General features: G+C 41.1%; 1 protein-coding gene across 1 annotated transcript in view; it reads right to left on the bottom strand.

Annotated features, from left to right (window-relative positions):
- Positions 1-647: 647 nt before the first annotated feature.
- AFF2 (ALF transcription elongation factor 2) overlaps positions 648-22035 on the bottom strand; it is a 275384-nt gene continuing 253996 nt past the window's right edge. The window contains exons 17-23 of the mRNA XM_086470685.1: positions 20031-20167; positions 16571-16642; positions 16118-16211; positions 13264-13311; positions 12711-12760; positions 5330-5544; positions 648-769 (exon numbers count right to left, since the gene is read on the bottom strand). Coding sequence (XP_086326811.1) covers positions 648-769; positions 5330-5544; positions 12711-12760; positions 13264-13311; positions 16118-16211; positions 16571-16642; positions 20031-20167 — 738 coding nt within the window. The remainder of the gene's footprint in view (positions 770-5329; positions 5545-12710; positions 12761-13263; positions 13312-16117; positions 16212-16570; positions 16643-20030; positions 20168-22035) is intronic.

Genomic DNA, 22035 nt, shown 5'->3' with positions numbered 1-22035 from the left:
TCATTGTTCTTTAATGAGGCATTCCTTTAACCTTTTACCTCTTAACACCTTTGGTGATCTTACATTATGTACCTGTAAGATTTTCAATGTTCTCTTTTAGAGATTAAGCCTATAGGAATTATGAAATCTTAGGAATGTACTGTGTCAGGTAACGATGCCAGAATTAAGCGTCGAAAAGCTTGGTTCAGGTTCTGAAGATGATTTTGAATGAATAGCTATAACTTCTACTAATTTATTTCAGAAGGGACTTCTCATATATACCCTCAAATATTTAAGACGCTTTGTACTATTTCTCAGGAATCCATATCTTCTCAAAGTGCTTTTTTGTTTTCACTTGAAGGCAGCATGGACTTAAAACAATACTGCAGGGAATGTACCGTTCCATAAAGCACATAAGGATGGCAGGATCCAGGAGACACAAGGCATAGAAAATTGTCAAAAATGATTAGGTGGTACAACACATACTGCTCTTGAGTCATAAGTTCCATTTATGGTGACTTCTACTTCCAATAGATAGGAGATTAAAAAAGGCAATAAAAATGAAGTTACATGAATAAACTTCCAGAAATGAGTTGAGTTCCACCAGTGATCGTCTCTGCGCTGGTAGAGGTAGAAGAATGGGGATGTTATGAACAGGGCAGCAGTCACTACAACAAATGAGCCTCGATGCGGAGCCAGTGGAGTCCTTGGCGAACGTAACGAACCAGATTGGTCATACTGCTGTGTTGTGTTAAGGGTCCCATCACTGAGTCCAGGTCTACAAAGAATTCTGCAATACACAAGGAACAGAAGTCATTGTTTCAGGCAATAGTACAGAAATCCGTGTATTACCATGATCTCTCACTCAGCAGCAGCAGCAGTGCAATTAGTAAGCTCTCAAAACGTTGTGCACATGAGCACATGGTCAGTAGGAAAGAATTTAAACAAAGGCAACAATATATTTAAACAGATCAAATTAGATTATCCACGCTGGAAGTCAACCACAGCACGGTATGAGTGGTTGCCAATAGTCTTCCTTTAGCTCTGATGATCTGCACTTTCAGTTTTTTGAGCCTAGGTTTGCTGACTGCTTGATTTAAATAGCTGGCAATGAACTTTGGCATTTCCCTTTCCATGTTGTGCCCTCTCCTGGGCATAAAGAGCTAGTTTGGATCTTGCAGAAGACCTTGCTTGCTCTTTTCCCCACCCTCCAATTTCTGTTACTGCCATTGCAGCAGTTTTGGCCCTCTGCTTATCCTGCTGCAGCTGCAGGCCCCAGAGGATGTGTGTGGGGTGGGAGCAGAGAAGGAAGAGGAGGGAGGTGTGTGGGGTGGGAGTGGAGAAGGAAAAGTAGAGAGGGAACACAGCAGGAAAATAGCATCTAGGAGACGGGAACCTATAAAGGGAAAGAAAAGATGGGTAAGGCCACTGGGATCCGGTGTTGGAAAGGGTTAACAGGAGGTGACTAAACAGAGAGCCATAGTTAGGAAGCCACACACCAGTTTATGCCATGTGTTAGATGCTTTCTGGGTGAAAGACTAATCCTGTTAGGGCCAACAGACCTTTCCTAATTGCTTTCAATGAAGAACTGGATTGTGTCCTCTATTCTCCCACAACTTGTTTTTTCGCTCACTGGGGCACAGGCATTCCCACATATACAACACTTACGCTATATTTAGGTGAGTGGGAGCCCACTCTAAGTTAAAGCCCCTCAGAGCTCAGATAACAACCAACAATCACAATAACTAGTGGCTGAGCCTTTACATTCTCACCCTATCTAAAATCCAGTGCGCGGCATTCTGCCAGCTAACACTGTATCGGCTGCAGTTTGTGAGAGTAGATGCTGGGTACAAAATCATTATCAGTACTTTCTTCAGCAAGGAAGTGCTGCTTTGAGGTCTTCTATCCAAGTATTGACAGTCTGACCCTGGTCAGCTTGGGAGCTACAGCATATCACAGCACAAAGTGATTTGGCTGGAGGCAAGCATAATGGAAGCTTAGGGCAATCACCAGTTGCGTTAAGATGCTGCAGCCAGCAGTTACTTTTAATCTTCCTGCCTCTGTCTTTTATTCCCCTCCTCCAGTGTAAAATCAATACATTTAGCAGTGAAATAATGCACTGCCTTGCCTGCATTGTAGAGAACTCATTCTAGGCTCAAATAAATAATAATTGCTTTAAACACTGAGAATTCACCTTAAAGCCTAATTTCAGTTTAACGTTTCTTGAAAAAGCTACAAGCACTGGAGCCACTTATTACACTCACACGTGAAAGAATGGGCTTTTGTCACTACAGAGCTGATAGCTTTCTACTGTAGAGAAAAAGTGCTGCTATCTTTGGAAGCTTAAAAAAATTATTGGATTTTGTAAAGTCAGCTGAGAGCTTGATGTTAAGCATGGTGAACAACTCTCTAGGTGATCCAGCACAAACAAGCCCATGGGTTGGCTTTGGGAAGTCTGCAGTTCAGCCTGGCCTGCTACAGATGCAGAGTTTGTGACAAACTCCATCTATTCTCCCACACGCTAACCCCTACCAAACAGGGGAAATTCAATCAGAGGTACACGGCAGTATGCTCCCGTTTTCCTTTTCAAACCAGATCAGCTTGGCGGGTCACAGTTCTGCTGTTCTCCCTCTTGCTATGCCTTTTTATTTTAATGGCACATCTTTTGTCAGGCTGACAAGAAAGGCTTCTGTCTCCTGCTCTGAGCCAGCTGGACATGAGTCAAGTCCAGACTGGGAGCGTGCAGGCATACTCTGAGGAGCACAAAACCTAAGCTGACAGCCACGGACAAGGGGAGGCTGCACAGCTCCTACAACGCGGAAGAAATCTCTTGTGTCTGCATGGGCATGACCTAAGAAACATCTATGACAGCAGTAAGACCCAGAGGTAAAGACTATTAGGCCTTACAACAATGAGGCCACATTTTTATACCCTTCTCTATTAGCTCATCAGCGACACGTTCTTGGGCAAGACACTCCCTGTGATTCAGAAGACAACAGAAACAATGAGAGCTGACCACAGGAAAAAAAAAAAAAAAAGAAGAAAATATTGATTGGATCATTTTGTTTTGGTTGTTTTTTTTTTTTAAAAAGAAAATTAATTTTTATCTTAAACGAGGGTTTCTTTGTGGGTTTGTGTTTGTTTGTTTGTTTTTTGAGACCGTTCTTGTTTGGGGGGGGGGTTTGAATTCTCATTGTTTTATGACGAACTGACTGCCCAAACCCCTGAGAGAAAGGTCAAGAGATCTGTCCTTTACCTGGGACTCAAGGCAGAGTCTGGGGTTTGCTGTCATGGGGCATTTTTGAACTCATGGTCTGCATGCCCGTGTGCAGAGCCTGGGCACTGCAACAGCTGCTCCAGCTGGCAAAGATGGCTTAGAGGTAGCTACGGGGAAAGGGATGAGTCCTGTCCCAGCCACTAAGATATGGGTGTTTTGAATCATTTGAGAGGTGCAGGTGACATCTACTAAAAGAATTACAGCTAGGTTTCATGAAACACTGCAACATTTCTCACGTAAAAGTGTCATAAATATATCCTTCTGTAAATTGAATCCATCATGTGATATGATGAAGACCTGCAGAGTACCACAGTAGTTCTCATATACTTTTTTGTAACACTATGAATTTTTCAAATTGCAGTTTAATTGTGTGTAAGCATGCAACTTTAAATTGAGTATTTAATTAGAAATGAGGTATCTTTCCAGACAAAATGTAAAGATAGACACGCTATAGCATGTATGAAACTCTGATATCTTTCCAATGGTTTATAATACTTAAACGAAATTTGAAGTAACATGAACTTTCCATTCCCTGTAAGACGGCTGCAGTTTGTGAAACAAGATATGCAAGAACAGGGCACAACACTAGATGTCTTGCTCATGTGAGAAACCTTATTCATGCATCCAGTCCCACTAAAGTCAAAGGGATTGCTCATCTGAATAAAGATTATCCCTATATGGCTTTGCAGAACTGGGTTTATTTCATCGTAAATCAAAACGAGAACAAAGAAGAGTGTAGGGGGGAAAACACAGAAAGCGAGTCAGCAGGTTTTTCCTCATCCAGCTCTAGGACTGATAACAGCAGTGGCTGGGTACATTTTCTGTCTGCTGGCTGAATGCCTGAGCTATTTTGATTCAATACCAAGTAGAACATTTAACAACTCCACAACACACAGGGCTAATTACAAGATTATCACCATCTCTTTCTCCTATCAGAGCATCCTTCTGCATTCCCACTGTAACATTCTGCAGTACATTTGACAGGGAATCACTTTCACATTTTGTGAAAATGGATGTAGCTATGGAAAAAATCCAAAATGACTGCACTGCTACTAAATTAACCAATGCGAACAAAGACAAGAAGCAGTGGGGAGGACTGGACAGAACTTCTATTATTGCTCCTCATCCAGGGATAGATCATTATGACCCACTATTCAGACATAAAACTCTATAAATCTCAAGCTTAGTTTCTCTAAATCAGTGGAAATTTGCCACTGACATTAATGAGAGTAAGATCAAACTGCATACAGCGAGCACATTTGTCAGGAAAAGCCAGCCATCTGAAATCTCAGTACAATTTAAGAGAATGAGCCAATTCATGATGAGAGTATTTCCCAGTTAGGCTTTGCACCTCTAGTGTCAAAGAAAGCTTTGTCAATGATTTGTGTAAGCCCAAAGCTGGAATCTGAATAATTACATTATCATGGGGAAGTTCACAGCTGGCCAACACTAGGCCAAATTTGTCCTTCAGATACATCTCAGCCGCTCCACTATACTTGATACAACCCAGTCACAGACTGCTTGCCAAAACTCCTTCGAAACGACTGTGGTAAAGACTTACATTTTGTTGTTAGGAATAAACAACCAGATTTGCAATCCAACCATAGGAGAGTCAAGGTCATGGCTTTCAGTGGACATCTCCTAATCGGACTCCCTGTATAAACATAACATCTAATGTTTGCTTATTATCCTAGCTAACACTTTAATAGTCTTAAACCCGTTGACAGAGCAGTCTGAAAATAACCTCGGTGCTCCACAAGAAGCTGAAACTGTGAACGAATTTGCAGACTCAAAAGCTCTCATCACTTGGGGCTCATGTTCATTAAATTATTTGCCAGCTGCTCTGATAACCCCATGTTCAGCATGTGTTACACATCCCCCCTCTGTGCTTGACAGGAGAAGATACGCATTGGCTACAGTGACCAGCAAGCAGATTTGGTCTGTTTGCTCAAGCTGTCACAGTTGTGCTCTTAGAGGCGGTGGTTCTGGGTCCAATTCCCAACAACGCCTATAAGAACAGAAAGAAAGCTAAAGCTGATGAGCCAAAGGGGACAAAGAAGTAGAGTGAGGCACCTTTGTTCTCCTTAGTCAGCTTGTCAGCCATGTCCCAATGTTCATAGCTCCGCAGGACGTTGTTGGTGATGTTGACGTGGCTGGCAGCCATGTGGTGGATGCGCTGAGGGATGGTGATGGTCCCTGCCGAGGAGGAGCTGGCGGTGCCCGCACTGCTTCCAGCAGAGCTGACGGGGGACGGGCTCAGGGACATGGGTGATGGTGTTTCTGTGCTCCTGTGAGAGGTAAAGGGAGAGTGAGTCCCCCTCACACACCCCACTTCATTGCCATCCCAAATACACTTGTAAAATTAACTCTGCACCCCAGTCAGGAGAGAATGTGCAGTAGTATCTCCTGGTTTTATGAGAAAGGAGAGCTTATAAACTGGGAATAACTGAAAATAAAAAGGGATTTAATTCTCCCTATAAATGAACCTGTTATTTAAAAAAAATATCTATCATAAAACCAGAGCAATCTTTCAGAGAAAGAAGTATCTCATAGCTGTAATGATTTTCCTACCTGCTGCCAGAAGCTGCAATGGCAGTTAGAAAACACTCAATGTGCAATATTGGCTTATTATCAAAGCATTTTGTGGAAACCACAATGACAGTTTGCTCCAAATACAGTCACCACAATAAGTAAAGTGCAAGTCTTAAAAGCACCCTGCAGAGCAGTATTAGGAGCTGAGGGTACTGTAGGATTATGAATATCTCTATAGGATTCTTTAAGACTGGCTATGGAGATTTGTTTCTAATTGCCTACAGTTCATCCGCACAGTTTTGTACAGAGCAGTGTTTTAAGTTACCTACTTAGTGCAGCACTAATGTTCTAATATAGATTTTCCTTTAATTCTAACACCAGCAATTAGGAATCACCTGCTGGCTGCAGGCAGTGTGGAGGTCAGCACAGCAAGCTCACGTTTAGAGCTGGGGAGCACTGAATGCTCACATACAGCTACTCTCCTTGAAAATTTATACAATCATACAATCATATAGGTTGGAAAAGACCCTTATCATCAAGTCCAAGTGTTAACCTAACACTGCCAAGTCCACCACTAAACCATGTCCCTAAGCACCACCTCTACATGTCTTTTAAATACCTCCAGGGATGGTGACTCAACCACTTCCCTGAGCTGTTCTAGTGCTTGACAACCTTTTCAGTGAAGAAATTTTTCCTAATACCCAATCTAAACCTCCCCTGGCACAACTTGAGGCCATTTCCTCTTGTTCTATCACTTGCTACTTGGGAGAAGAGACCAACACCCACCTCACTACAACCTCCTTTCAGGTAGTTGTAGAGAGGAATAAGGTTTCCCCTCAGCCTCCTTTTCTCCAGGCTAAACAACCCCAGTTCCCTCAGCTGCTCCTCATAAGACCTGTTCTCCAGACCCTTCACCAGCTTCGTTGCCCTTCTCTGGACATGCTCCAACACCTCAGTGTCTCTTGCAGTGAGGGGCGCAAAACTGCACACAGTATTCGAGGTGCGGCCTCACCCATGCCAAGTACAGGGGCACGATCACCTCCCTACTCCTGCTGGCCACACTATTGCTGATACAGGCCAGGATGCTGTTGACCTTCTTGGCCATCTGAGCACACTGCTGGCTTATATTCAGCCAGACCAACACCCCCAGTACCCGCCCATCAGCTTTCCAGCCACTCTTCCCCAAACCTGTAGCGTTGCATGGGGTTGTTGTGACCCAGGTGCAGGACCCAGCATTTGGCCTTGTTGAACCTCATACAACTGGCCTTGGCCCATTGATCCAGCCTGTCCAGGTCCCTCTGCAGAGCCTTCCTACCCTTAAGGAGATCAACACTCCTGCCCAACTTGGTGTCATTCACAAACTTACTGAGGGAGCACTCGATCCCCTAGTCCAGATTATAGATAAAGATACTAAACAGAACTGGCCCCAGTACTGAGTCCTGGGGAACACCATTTGTGACCAGCTGCCAACTGGATTGAACTCCATTCATCATCACTCTTTGGGCCTGGCCATCCAGCCAGTTCTTTACCTAGTGAAGAGTGCACCTGTCTAAGCCATGAGCAGCCAGTTTCTCCAGGGGAATGCTGTAGGAAATGGTGTCAAAGGCTTTAGTAATGTCCAGATAAACAACATCCACAGCCTTTGCCTCATCCACTAACCAGGTCACCTTGTCATAGAAGGATATCAGGTTAGTCAAGCAGCACCTGCATTTCATAAACCCATGCTGACTTGGACTGACCATTTGGTTGTCTGGTAAGCACTGCGTGATGGCACTCAAGATCATAGAATCACAGAATCATAGAATGGTTTGTGTTGCAAGAGACCTCAAAGATCATCTAGTTCCAAGCCCCCTGCCATGGCAGGGACACCTCCCACTAGACCCGGTTGCTCAAGGCTCCATCCAACATGGCCTTGGACACTTCCAGGGCCTTGCACTTGGCCTTGTTAAACTTCGTAAGGTTGGCCTGGGCCCACCTCTCCAGCCTGTCAAGGTCCCTCTGGATGGCATCCCTTCCCTCTGGTGTGTCGACCTCACCACACGACTTGGTGTAATTGGCAAACTTGCTGAGGGTGCACTCGATGCCACTGTCCCTGTCACCAACAAAGAAGTTAAATAGCACCGGTCCCTGTACCGATCTCTGAGGAACACCACTTGTCACTGGTCTCCTCTCAGACATTGAGTCATTGATTGCAACCCTTTGAGTGTCACCTTCCAGCCAATTTCTTATCCACCGAGTGGTCCATCCATCAAATCCATATCTTTCCAATTTGGAGTCCAGGATGTCGTGCGGGACAGTATTGAAGGCTTTGCACAAGCCCAGATAGATGACATCAGTTCCTCTCCCCTTGTCAATTGATGCTGTAACTCCATCATAAAAGGCCACCAGATTCGTCAGGTAGGATTCTCCTTGGTGAAGGCATGTTGGTTGCCACCAATCACCTCCACATTTTCCATGTGCCATAGCAGAGCTTTCAGGAGGATCTGCTCCATGATCTTGCCAGGCACAGAGGTGAGACTGACTGACCTGTAGTTGCCTGGGTCTTCCTTTTTCCCCTTTTTGAAAATGGGGGTGATGTTTCCTCTTTTCCAATCAGTGGGCACTTCACCAGACTGCCATGACTTCCCAAATAGGATGGAAAGTGGCCTAGCAACGTGGTCTGCTAGTTCTTTCAGGACCTGTGGATAGATCTCATCAGGTCCCATGGACTTGTACACCTTCAGGTTCTTTAGATAGTCATGAACCTGCTCTTCACTTACGTGGAAGATGAACCGCTCCGCAACCTTCACCGGCACTGAAGTCAGACTGACAGGCCTGTAGTTCTCCGGATCCTCCTTCCGGCCCTTCTTGTAGATGGATTTCACGTTCGCTAATGTCCAGTCAACTGGGACCTGCTTGGTTAGCCAGGACTGCTGGCAAATGATGGAAAGTGGCTTGGTGAGCACTTCCGCCAGCTCCCTCAGTACCCTTGAGTAGATCCCATCCAGTCCCATAGACTTGTGTATGTCTAGGTGGTGTAGTAGGCTGCTAACCATTTCCCCTTGGATTATGGGGGTTTCTTTCTGCTCCCTGTCCCCGTCTTCCAGCTCAGGAGGCTGGGTACCTGTAGAACAACTGGCCTTACTATTAAAGACTGAGACAAAGAAGGCATTAAGTACTTCAGCCTTTTAATCATGCTTTGTCACTGTATTTCCCCTCACATCCAATTAAGGATGGAGATTCTCCTTAACCCTCCTTTTGTTGCTAATGTATTAACAGAAACATTTTTTATTGTCTTTTATGGCAGTAGCCAGATTAAGTTCTAGTTGGGCTTTGACCTTTCTAATTTTCTCCCTGCACAACCTCACAACATCCTTGTAGTCCTCCTGAGTGGCCTGCCCCTTCGAAAGGTCATAAACTCTCCTTTTTTTCCTGAGTTCCAGCCAAAGCTTTCTGGTCAGGCCAGTTTTTTTTCCCCACTGGCTTGTCTTCTGGCACATGGGGATGGCCTGCTCCTGCGTATTTAAGATTTCCTTCTGGAAGAATGTCCATCCTTCCTGGACTTCTTTGCCCTTCAGGACTGCCTCCCAAAGGACTGTGTCAACCAGGCTCCTAAACAGGCTAAAACACTCCCTAACATACAGGGCTACCCCACCACCTCTCCTTCCTTGCCTATCCCTTCTGAAGAGTTTATAGCAATCCAGTGCAGAACTCCAGTTGTATGAGTCATCCCACCATGTTTCCGTGATGATTATGTTTCAGCGAACAAGGTTAAGGGTTCCAAAAATCTCTTCTCTTGCCCCCATTTGGAACCACCTACCTAAACAAATGCATTCGGTTTGCTGTGGAATACACGTGAAACGCAGGGCTGAGATGCTCCTGCATGAAGCAAAGACACCAAAACTCTCCAAATGGGGACGTTGCCACCTCTCTCTTGACAGGTGGCCACGGATGCCTCATGCTGTGCAACAGCATCAAGCTCACTCAGACTCGTTATGGGCCTGGTCCAACCCCGGGACAGAAAGGCCTTACAAGCCACCGTCAATGGTCCTGAACATGAAGCATGGGCATAGACCTGCTGTGCTGACAACTTGCAGGTGCTGTAGAACAGGCTGCCACCACAGCACAGCCTTGGGCTGAAAGGCATTTATGGCAACAGCTTTTGCTGCAGATTTTCTAGCAGTGCCCTGCTATTACCTGTGCTCAACAACAGGCTCCTGTGAGACATTCTTTTTCCAGAGCTAGAGACCACGTTAACTCAGCAGCTAGTAGCTTTTTACACAGCTTATGTGTTATAGTTTGAGCATATCCTATGGCACAAATATTTTATTTTTAAGTCTCAAAACATCCTGGTTACTTGACACGCCACAGTGTCTTTAATGTACAGAAGAGCTGAACTACACTAGATTAGGTCTGGGAGCAGTTAAAAATCATAAGTATCTGAGGAGACCAGGAGTATTTTGTTAGAGCCACTTACAACAAGCTGACGCACTTCTGCCAAATAAAGCACATTGTTCATTGGATTTACCCTGTTGTGCACAGCCATTATTACTGTGGTGAGTCTATTAAATCTCTCTATTTTGTGCTTTCTGCCACTAGAGGTGGGAAACATTTCTGTAATGAAACCAGGGAAAATTTGTTTCATTGCCAGCCTGGAACTCAGGCCAACTTTGTAGAGGTTCACAACCTTTCAAACAAAAATGGCCAGAAATTCCAGTAAGCCAAGCTGAGATTTTTGATCATTTGAGATCCTGAGCAGACTACACTTCATGGCAATGCATAACTTTTTGCTGTGTTCAAAAAAAGATTTAAGAATAACCTGCTGTCTCCCCATTCTGAACCAGGCTGCTGATCTGTCTCCAGTGGTGCCATACCCTGACGGTGTTTGGTCTTTCCTCTGTGGTGTGCGACTTCTCTTCCCATCTGGTACAAATTTGCATGGGAATAAGAGGAAACTGTAGAGCGAGTAGCCCTGGGGAAAGCAAAGTGCATGCTGCCAGTGGCAGCACCAGGCCTATGACAATGCTTGGGACCACCAGGAAACAGCTGGGATATACAGCAACTGTGAGCCAGCTGAAGAGTTTTTCTTCTGAGACTCCAGACAAAGGGGACAGAAGACCTGAGCGTGGACTGCGGGCTTTGTGTGTTGGGTCACAGGTGTCATAGTAACACTGTTATAACAAGGCCTTGTCATACTCAGTTATTCTTACATGCCAAGTGCTTCCTTCTCTGAATAAAAGAGAGAGGTGTGCACTTTCAGAGCTTTCCTTCCTTATCTTCCAAGTTAGTGGGAAGAGACTGATCAGCTGGGCATTATGTTACAAGTGATGCTGACTTGAATGCTGGGTTTCTGCTCCCTACCTTGTGGCAGGACAACAATTTTCTCCTTCAGTCAAACCCCACTGATTCTAAGTCCTGGGCACCTAATCAGCTCTTATAAATAGCAAGGGAGATACCATCACCTGCAGAGCACACACTTCATAGGGGTCTATTATGGGACAGGAATAAAAGGATAACTTCTGCTCCATGAAGTTTCTTAGGTATAATCCACTTCTTATGGAACAAAAGAGGTGTAATGCTCCAGTGGTCTATTTTGGCACTAAAACTTCATGTAAACCTTACCATATTTTTATTGCAATACAAGGTTTCACTAACATTAAAATGCCTTGAAAAACTGGCACATATTGAATAATTTTATTTAGTAGTTGCTTTCCCAATGTTAAAATATCTTTTTGGTTTTTATTTAAAGTGATTTTATATTTTGTCACTTTAGTTTGTGCTATAATCTTTACTTAAACATCTATATACACTTATGTATTTTAAATAATTTTGTGTATTTGGTGTGTGTGTGTGTATATATATATACACACATATACACCCCAAAATATTTTGAATTCTCTATGACAATATTTTCCTTTAAGCAAAATGTTTTTGGTTTTGGAATTTTTGGTTTTGCACTGATTCAGAACAAAGTCTGTTTGAAAACTTCAATTCTTTGTGTGCTAAACTTCAACTCCTTCTACAGTTTTATTATTTTGTTTCCTTGGAGTTTCTAGTACTCATTTCTTCTTATGAACCACCAGAAAGAGACCATTAACAATAATAATTTTGACCTAGAATTCAGCCTACTGAAATAGAGAAGGAAAGAAACGTAAAGTCCTTCTCCCTTGTTTTACCTGTTATCTGTATGCGCGGCCAGGAGAAAGGAGGAGGAGAAATGTGTGTCAGATGGCAACAGACATCGCAAGATAAAGGCAAGGCTGCAGCAGCAATGCACCTTCATTTGACAGTAGATCATAATTGCATTACTCTGACTTCATATCTGAGGCGGGGGTATTTTAACGTTGGTATAAAGCCACTGATAATTGGTTGACTAAGTGCCTTCACATTTTCACCACTATTACACCTTCAGTTTTATGAAACAGCACTTACCATATATCAATGAAATATTCATTGGTCTTTCATTACTGAACGAATCATTGAAAAATCATTGCAATGAACGTTAACTTTACTTTGGCTTCCTGAAATGACATGCTACTTGCTAGCTAATTAACAGATATTTTTATGGCCTTCATTTGATTTGAGAAGCAAACTGTCAAAGAATTCAGCAGAGACCCACCACAGCTGATTTTAGACTTAAGGGGGCTTTGCACAAAGATGAAGGTGTGTTTCAGCTCTTCCTTCCCACCCTCACTGGATGGCTCACATGGGTACCTGATTTAGCCTAGTGGGAGCCCCTCACTCCCACCAAGCCCAAGGCAGCTGTAAGATCAATTCTGTAGCTCATAAGAACATTTTCTGCCTGCTACATATTTGAAACATACCTGTACATCCCAAACCACTGAGTCACGGCCTATCCTTTGCCTTTAGAGGCACCGAAACATTTCCCCCCCTCTTGGAACCACTTGTTCCCAGACAGAAGTACTCAGCAGAAAATACTCACTTTCCATTGCCGCCCCAAGGTGAGGGGGCCTGTGAGGCTTTTGAAGAGTTCTGTAAGTACAAAACCAAAATGTAAATAAAGATGACACAAATACGTGAATACTGATGACACAACGCTCAACACTCCCTGTTTTCGTTGCAAGAGCTGCAGTACATGTAGCAGAACAGCTCTGCACGTCAGTCCTATAATTAACTGGATGATTGGTAGGTTTCAACCAGTAGCTTGAAAGTAATTTGATGAAAGAGGGAATACAGTAAAGTTCCAGTAAAAGCAGATGCAGTTCACAAAGAAGTGGTGTAATTACCACTGGAACTTATTCTACAAAGTAAGTTCTTCAGACTGCAAATGACTTCTTATCTTTAGGGGGACCTGCAATCTTTCAATAAAAGATAAAAAGAATTTGGGTTGATGCCTTAATGAAATTAATCCCTCCCAAGTTGCTAGGGAAGATGTCTTGGGATTCAGATAGTACTAGAAATAAAACTTCTAGTAAGGATCTGCTTGAATGCCTCTGTTTTTGTGTATTTTATTTGCACAAATTGTCTTTCCTTACCTGCTTACTCATTCTGCCTTTCACGTCTGTGTAGCACCTTGTACAGCCCTGCACAAAAAGATTGCCCAGCAACAATAAAGCCCAGATTTTTCCAGTCTTGCTCTAACTGGGTGGCGTCTTACCTAGTTCCCATAAAAAGTGGTAGTATCAGGGCTGAAGCTATCTCTGTGTGTTTTCTGAAAACAATCATTCTGAGCTCCTTGCAAAGAAGTCAGCATGCACAGTGAAAATACAATCAAATTTTACAAGTTCTCTGCAAAGTATTACTGTCATTATTACAGGATTCATCTGGTTACTGTAATTGCTAGTTTGCATGTGAGGCACAGAGATTCAGCGGAGCACAGAGCAGTCCAGGTCACGGCCCAAGGTCATGCAGCTGACTCTGGGAGCAAAATCCTACCCTTGACTTCTAAAACACAGCTAAACTTGCCAAACAGGACTGACCAAAGCAGAAAACACTGCCCAAAACATGACAGTGGCCTTGCCTGTATGCTCCTATTCAGCATGCTGCCGTGTTTCGAGCATGCAATGGAGTGTTTTGTAGCACAGAACGTATGTAGTGTATATTTTTGCCACCCACTCATATATAAGAAGGAGAGAGATCCTAAACTCCCCTGGAAAGCCCTCAGGGATGAAGAAGCAGCTTTGATGTTAGTGTCTACTCCTGCAGGTTTTTCCCAACAGTATCTGGAGACAAACACTAGACCTGTCAAGATTAAGACTAGATCTGGATTGGAGGTAGTTATTTGACAATGAAAATATTTTAAATATTTTTGCCAATGACTATTGACAACACATTTTAAAAACATAAAAATCTTCCTCAAACTTTTAGGTGAAATTCATCAAAGGATGCCACTTCTGTTAATCTTAAAATGTTTTATTTCAATTTTAAAAAACTATCATTTTAGTTATATTTTACTCTAAGTTGTTTCTAAGTTTCAAAACTGGTTTTTTTGATTAAATGGTTATTTTCTCTTTTGAAATGTCAAAAATATAAATTTGAAACTTTTAATTAGAAATTAATCAGAAGCAGTTCTGTCCACAAATGGTTTCAATTTGGACAAAGTGGCATTTGTGAGGAAAAATATGAAAAACAATTCTGCCAAAATATTCCTCCGCTGTAAACAGGGGGCTGCTTTTCACAGTTAAAATTGTGCAAAATTTTGAAGAACAACTCTATTCAAATAGCTGATCTATTTCATTTGTATTACAGATTCTTGCTAATGAACACAGAGAACATTGTGCAGCGACACAAAACTAGTATCTAGTTAACAGCTCCCATTCTTTTTTTTTCTCCTCCTATGCCTTCACTGCAAAAAGATCCTGAACATATAATCTGTACACACCCAACCACTACTTCTAGCAAATGAGTCACAGTGCCCATAGCATACACACAGTAACAGCAGCTGAAATACTCAGCTTCAACTAGATGCCCAAAACCAGCATTCGTGATTTGTCTATTTTATTGTTTTACATTTTTTTCTCTTTTTCATTTACATTAAAAGACATTTTCTCTGTGTGGACACAGCAAAATAGTCTTATGCTGGGAGTAGTAATATGTTCTTCATTGTACCCGTTTGCACAGCTAGAGACAGTAAAGTGGCTTTAATGGAAGAGACAGCCCCTCCTGTCCCTTTTTTTTTTTTTTTTTTTTAAGAAAACATTACTTTCTGCAGAAAAAGTTTATCAAATAATTTGTCTAATAACCATTTTTCTAAGAGACAATCTGCATTCATCCTGGGTAAAATCTGAAGTGGATGGACTACACTGCATCAAAATGCTGAGGCTCTAAGTGTGTCTAGTTCAAATTTAATTTGTTGTGCAAATCTCTGACTGAAAACTGTGACTACAACAGAGGCATTCCTAACGAGTACAGGAGATCAGGAGTAACATTACTGAAGTTACAGATATACACACACACACAGAGGACGCCAAGGAAGTCAGGACTCAGTGATGGTTGCTAGCATGATAGTACTGGAGTTTTACAGCAGCATTTTATCACCATTTACACAAAAATATTAAAACGGCAGTGTTAAAGTTTTACTGGTTTGTGGTACTAATATGTCAAAGCCTGGAACAAATTCACAGAGGCTGAAAAAAAAACAACAAAAAAAGACTGATGGGCTGACAAACCAGTATAATTACATAATTACAGAATAATATGTAGTAATAAAGTACAAGAATGAATGTATGCTTCAAACAGCATTAACCAGTGAAATATAAATATCAAAACCTTGGCAGAGCTGAAGAAAGATTCTGTTTCTCTCCATTTAGGAATGGTGAGGACTTGTTGTTCTTACACTGGGTAAACAGCATTTGACAAGGCAAAGGAAAACTTCACCGAGTCATGACAATCAGCTGATCTCCACTCGATTCAAGGTAAAGGCAAACTTTCAAGGTGTGGGTAAGGCAATTTGAAGATGAACAGAAATAAAATGAGAAAACTCTGAGTCTGCAATAAGCTTCAGCAAATCTCACGGAATTTAAAATCTAAATTTAACTAACTAAAGCCTAAATAATTGCTTTATTATGGTTCATTGGGGTTCATAATCACTTGCACATTGAACTCTTGAAATAATCAGTTTCCTTTACAGAAACTTGCATAAACATTACATGGTGTTGAGAATAATGTTATTTTAGTAGAATTACTGAGTATGGTCCTTTGAATCAAGTGACAAATCCAAAAATACTCCAAATCACTTCTGTCCCCACTCCCTGGCAGTCACCCTGCCAGCATTTCCCAGGGTAGAGGTTGAATGTCAGACTTGTAAGTCATGCAGTTATACTTGTGAGAGCTCTCAGTGCTGGTATGAATTTCATTTCATATCAATAAATTAAACTGAATAAAGATTACCTTAAAATATTCCATCAGAGATCTGGAGTACTTCATAGCATGGTCCTTCTTTAGTTTAAACATTCTCAAGTAGAGAAGTGATAAGCATCGGTAGCTGTGGTAATTAGGAAAGGATTATGTTAATTCCATTGCTTAATGAAACCTATAAACTGTAAAAAAAAAAAAATGCTGACCTATATTTTGCAGTTCTTGTTCTAAGGTTAGATTTTGAAACATAAGCAAATGGAGAAAGAAAAAAAAAGTGGTCAAAAGCATTAAAATCCCATCTTGATAACAGTATAAATTAGAAGAATAAATGTTTAGTCAGCTGCTGAAGAAATCCATTAGTTATCCTTTAATAGTTTAATGGAAAACAAGAATAATGATCTTCTGTAAGCTGCTTAAGTAATTCAGTACTTTTAAAGTCCTCCTTAAGATTTGAGCTGCTTCTCTCATTGTCGCAATGGGACTTACCATAAAACTGCTAATTTCTTGTCCCCTTCCGTGGCAGAAGAGCCTGTGAAATTCTTGAGTCTCATTGCATACCTTGTCAGAAAGGTGAGGAGAGAAGAAATTGAGAGTTAAGATGTTTCCAGGAACACTAGTGACACTCTGAAATATAACAGCCACACATAGATATCTTTCCCTGACTGCACTAGTCAATGGTCACATTGTTCTGTAACGATGAGATCAATGTAAAATTCAACAGAGCACCACTTAAAATCCGGAAGGCTAAAGTAAATCAACCCATTTTCTGGGCCAATGAGGTGAACTGTTCTTGGGCATATTAATGATATTATATTCAGCCATCTAGGCCGAGTCCTGCAAACATTTGTGATGAGTGTTGGAGAGAACCATAAGATCTTGGACCTATATGTAATGAAAAGTAGAGTAATATATAATCAGGTTTTACATATAATACTTTGGGCTTGAATAATACCTTCAAAATCCTTCTCATAAATGCTTCTTCAAAGTTTTTAATATATTTTATATAGAAAACAGTTTTAAATTCAGGAAAGGTCATGTTCACAGCTTTTTTAATTGTTGGGTCCATTAATTTATGAGTCTTGTGTACCTGGTCTTACCTATCTATTTAATCGCTGCTGTCCAGCATTTGGGTGTTCAAAGATTCAACATTCCTGCCTCCTCTGTCTTTGTTTTTTCTTTAACTGAGCACACTCCATTCCATGCATTTAGTCTCTTGAAAATCAATTCATCGCATAAAATCATTGTTCTGAGCCCTAATGCAATTTCACAGGTACTTGTGTTAGAATAAGTAATAGGGTTCAGCGTTGCGTAAGAAAGTTTTAAGGTATCCAGGCAGTCTTGATGAGTTCTCATTTACAAGGAGGTAATGGAGTGCAGGCAGGCAGTGCTGCTCTCACTCTGCCTGCCTCTCACCACCCCCATCATCAACCCCCCGCCTGCAGCTGTAGCACACCATCTGATATGCTTCCTCCATGTCCTGTCTCACCTGCTCTTTGGTGGTGGTGTTCCAGTCATACTGAATAAATTTGATAAAACAAAGATAGAAGTCTCTGGGATTTTCAGTGTTACATTAGGGATTTTAGTATTACCATTAACTTAAAACACCTTTGACAATCAGATCTCTGATATTCCCAATCTCTTTGGTGTTCCACTTGCTTTCACAAATAGGTGTCTGATGCAGATACTCAGGGAAGACACAGCTAAATGCAAAAGGGGAAAATGGTGCTTCTGGTGAAGGCAGAAGTAAAAGTGAGAAAAACCTTCTGTTTCTTATCTCACAGTAAAAATCTATGTTCAAATTAGAAGCCACATTGAGAAAGTGTGTGTGCACAGCCGCATACTTGGTGTGTACATTCAGCAACCACTGCAGTCCACAAGAATTTGTGTTTGTCCATGGAGTTAATTGAACATGTACCAGCCTGCTGCTCACCTGGGCAATCACCTTTTTTTTCCATTTCTGATCACTGACAGCAATTAAATGGGCAAATCAGTCTCTCACTACCTGCATACAATAGTTGGTAACTTAAGCTCTACCTTTGATGGTAGATGGTGGAATTAATCTCACTTGACTTTAGCTATTTAGAAATTGGAAATCTACTATAACAAAGTCCTCCGGTTTCTTCCATAGCCAAAAGCAGTTCAAAAAGCAATCCAAAAGCAGTTCAGGGACTGCTTCTACGCCAAGGTCTATCTGTCATGTAGCTTGCAACAGGACTGTGCTGATACAGGAGCTGCTGGAAAGAGCAAGACAGCGGGGCTGCGTATGCTGATGAGCGCCAGTTGCTCCAGGATGCACCCATCCACTCAGCTGACTCTATCCAGCACCAGCACCCTAGGGTGGAGGGGAGCTGCAGGTATCACCCTTTTGTGAGCTACTCCAGCTGCCATTCTCTGACTTTAAGTGGTGCACGTGTTGTGGCTCCTGAATGAACAAAGATGTTTGGTCTGTCTGCTTCTGAACAGACAGACTGCTGGACTGAGGAACAATGTCTTCAACTGTGCTGTGTGGTTTTCTTAAAAAATAAAAATAAATGTGGGCTTCTATGAAGAACAACTCACTTCTTTAAAGAACACTTCTTTAAATACAATCTATCCTGCCATACAACTGTAGTTGTAGTTCAGGACACTGTCACAGTGAAGGAAGAGTTTCAGCACAGCGGAGCTGAGGTAGGCGGCTCCTTTCTTAAATCCTCTGCTGTTGAGAGTTTAACTTGGATCACAGTGTTGAGTGAACATAATTTTTTCTGTTGAGTAATCTCTTTAGGTTTTCTTCTTCTCTTTATGAAGTGTAGAATGTTAAAACATGTTTTTAAATATTTAACAGGCATATTATTTACCTGAGAGTGAGAGCAATTTAAGATTTGATCTATTATGTAAAGACCTACTTCTTCAAAATGTAAAGCAGGCATTATTTTTGGCAGTTCCTAATAGTTAATCTGGCATGTTAAAATTCTGCATGTTAAAAACCACCTTTGTCATATTGAACCCCAAACATTTAGGTCCTGATTTGCTTCCTTTTCTTTCTCTTGTGTAAACTGCCAGTAATTACACTGACATTAATGGTGATATTCCCAGCATACACTGGGGAAAGCAAAGATGCATCACAGTGAAGAGGAAAAATCCTGTTCTACTTACAGGTAAATTTAATCCTGCTTGATTTCACTTTGATAATTTGCATAAGTAAAGCAAACCAGCCCTTAGTTACTTAGGAGACCACTATTTCTATGGAGCCAACACTATGAAACAGCTATAGGGAGCAGTAGCAGATTTTAAAATAATAATTCAGACATTTTATTAAAAGTAAAGGCGCTTTCATCCATATTCTAGCCTATGAGCCTACAAAACTGTATTAAAACTAATTCAGCTGCTTCACATTCCTTTATATATATATATATAGTATATATAAATATGTATACTATATAAGTAAGTCTATAAGTATATATAAAAAAATACTTTTTTTAACACAATACATGCGGAAAGCTTCCTCTCTGGATATGATCTTATGTGCCACGTTTCAGCTTTTTTTTTTTTTAACAGCCAAGTTATAAACCTCTAAAACCAGGGTTTGTAATAGAAATCCTGATAGACTCACTTTAATGTTTTGAATTATAAAACTACACCTTTTAAAAGACAAGTGTCATTGCCAAACAGTGAAATTACTATACTTTACTTCCACCCACTACATTTCAATTTTAATTTTATGAATATTGCAAATTATAACACTCACATTATAACCTCTAAAGGGGATAATTTATAAAAGCAGTGTCCATCAATTATAAATTTTCCATGACATTAATAAAATGGCAAGAACTAATTATGATGACTTCTGAGATGAAGATGCCTTGGACAAATCATTAATACGTTGAAATGGTATTTTTTAAAACATAGCAGGTTCTAATTATGACTGAAATGAGATTATGAAAATGATCACAGAAAGGACATTAACCTGATGAGTTCCACAGTCTCTGAGTACATGGTGTATGGAGATTTAGCTTCTAATGGATCTCGCTCCATAGCGTTCCCACATTCGATGAAGGAGAGGGCAGCATCAGCATAATTCACTGCTTTGCCAAACTTCTCCAGCTGAAATGGAAATGACAACATCAGGAAAATCCTTCAGCTTTAATTTCTAGGTAAACAGATCATAATACAAAGCAACACTAGCATTAGGATGAAAGCAAAGCGATGCTGGTAGTTAAGAATGGATTCATACAGTAATTAAGGCACAGTCTATGTTTTTACCAAATCTTTTCTGGTAGTGTAGTACTGGCCAGACACTCCACAGAGAAAAGCCAACGTATATCCATTGACATGCATGGATTTACACAGGCAATGAGGAATGCTAAGCATCTTTGAACAAATGCATATTGCTCCTTGATATACGAACTAAGTCTGAATGTCATTGTGCAAGGGTTAAGTAACAACTTCACGCCATTTGTCTGTCACATTCTGTGTTAACTGTTGACCAAAAAAAAAAGTCATTACTTTTGTGATGACTGAAAGAGCAGGGAAAAAAAAAAGGAGAAAATATAGCACCGCTAAATATTTTATTTTACTAGGATTTTATTGCAAAAGGTTTTAGCCCTCATAATGGTTGTGATTAAACTGACTTAGACATACTGATTTCTTTTTTTATGTGTAATGAATATTATATATGACATTTTTATAGTAAGTATTTTATAATAGTATTTAACATTTTCAATTTTTGATAGCTGGATGTAAGAATTCTACTGATGTAGCATTTGATATAAGAGATCCAATATACTTTAAATAATTAAAAAATTTCTTTGTATGTCTCTATCAAAATATTTTTGATGCATCTGCGTATGTTTTCTATTCCCAAAATGGAAGCCTAACGTAGCAACATATTAGGCAGAACATTTAGTGCTAGTCCAAGGTAACAGTATATTTGCCTTTGTGGCTATTCTTATAAGCAATCCTTATAACTAGTTCCCTCTGCATACCTTTAATTTCAAGTTCTACTCTTGTGTATTGATTATGTACAAAGCCTTTGTATAATTGATAGGTATTATCTGAATAATCACAAAAGGGGAAATATTTCTAAATGTTTTCTCTCAATTTCAATGGCCACTTCTTAGCATATTCTTCAAATTCCTTGCTTCAAGTCTTCCAAAGACAACTTTTTGTTATATAAAAAACCGAATCTGGCTGCAAGCAGGTTTAGTACAGACACACAGTTTGAGTCAGAAATGGGATCTGATCCTGCTCCACACTGACTCTAGTGGAGTAAGTGGAATTACTCCAGCTCATCACAGCTTAGCTGAGAACAGAGTGAGGTCTTCAGGATCTCTTCTGTATGGTACAGCCAGTTGCCATTGCAGCAGCCCATCCAAATTAGTTGATTCCTTACTGCCATCCCAGACAAGGATAGGTTCTCATGTCTCAGGTCACTGCCATAAGACACAAAATGCCCTGCCCTTCACCAGAAATCTATTTTCCGAACGTGCTCAGGAACAGCGTTGCCGCAAATCCCATTGACATTTGCTGACACATTTTGAGGTCACATGCATTATCTTTCTAGCCACTGCAACACATCTTTCAGTGCTGTGTGTGCTTCGTCATGTCAGCACCAAGTAACCAGAAGCAATTGTTTCCATAGGACGACTAACACTATGGGATTGCACAGCAAATGTGTTACATGGAGCTAATTTGTGTGCAGCTGTATTGGGTGGAAAAAAAAGTTGACACCTCAGTAGCGGAAAGAAAAAGCAGATACTTTGTTCATGGGTATTTATGTCTGCCAACAAGTTGTATCGTAGCGGATGGCCTCACATTCCTATAAGAGCACTCGGGGTGCCAAACTACATGCGACAGGCAAGGCCTGCCTGCAGGCAGCAGCGTGATGTGCTGTGCCTGCTCCTCTTAGTTCTGCTTGAAAAACACCCCTGATTCCGCAAGGCATAGTCAAAGGTAAGAGGACAGGAGACAGG

This window comes from Leptosomus discolor, chromosome 9 (assembly GCF_034619465.1).
Source record: "Leptosomus discolor isolate bLepDis1 chromosome 9, bLepDis1.hap2, whole genome shotgun sequence".
Lineage (NCBI taxonomy): Eukaryota > Metazoa > Chordata > Aves > Leptosomiformes > Leptosomidae > Leptosomus > Leptosomus discolor.
Note: the sequence above shows the minus strand (reverse complement) of the source record. Positions and strands in the feature narration are given on the sequence as shown.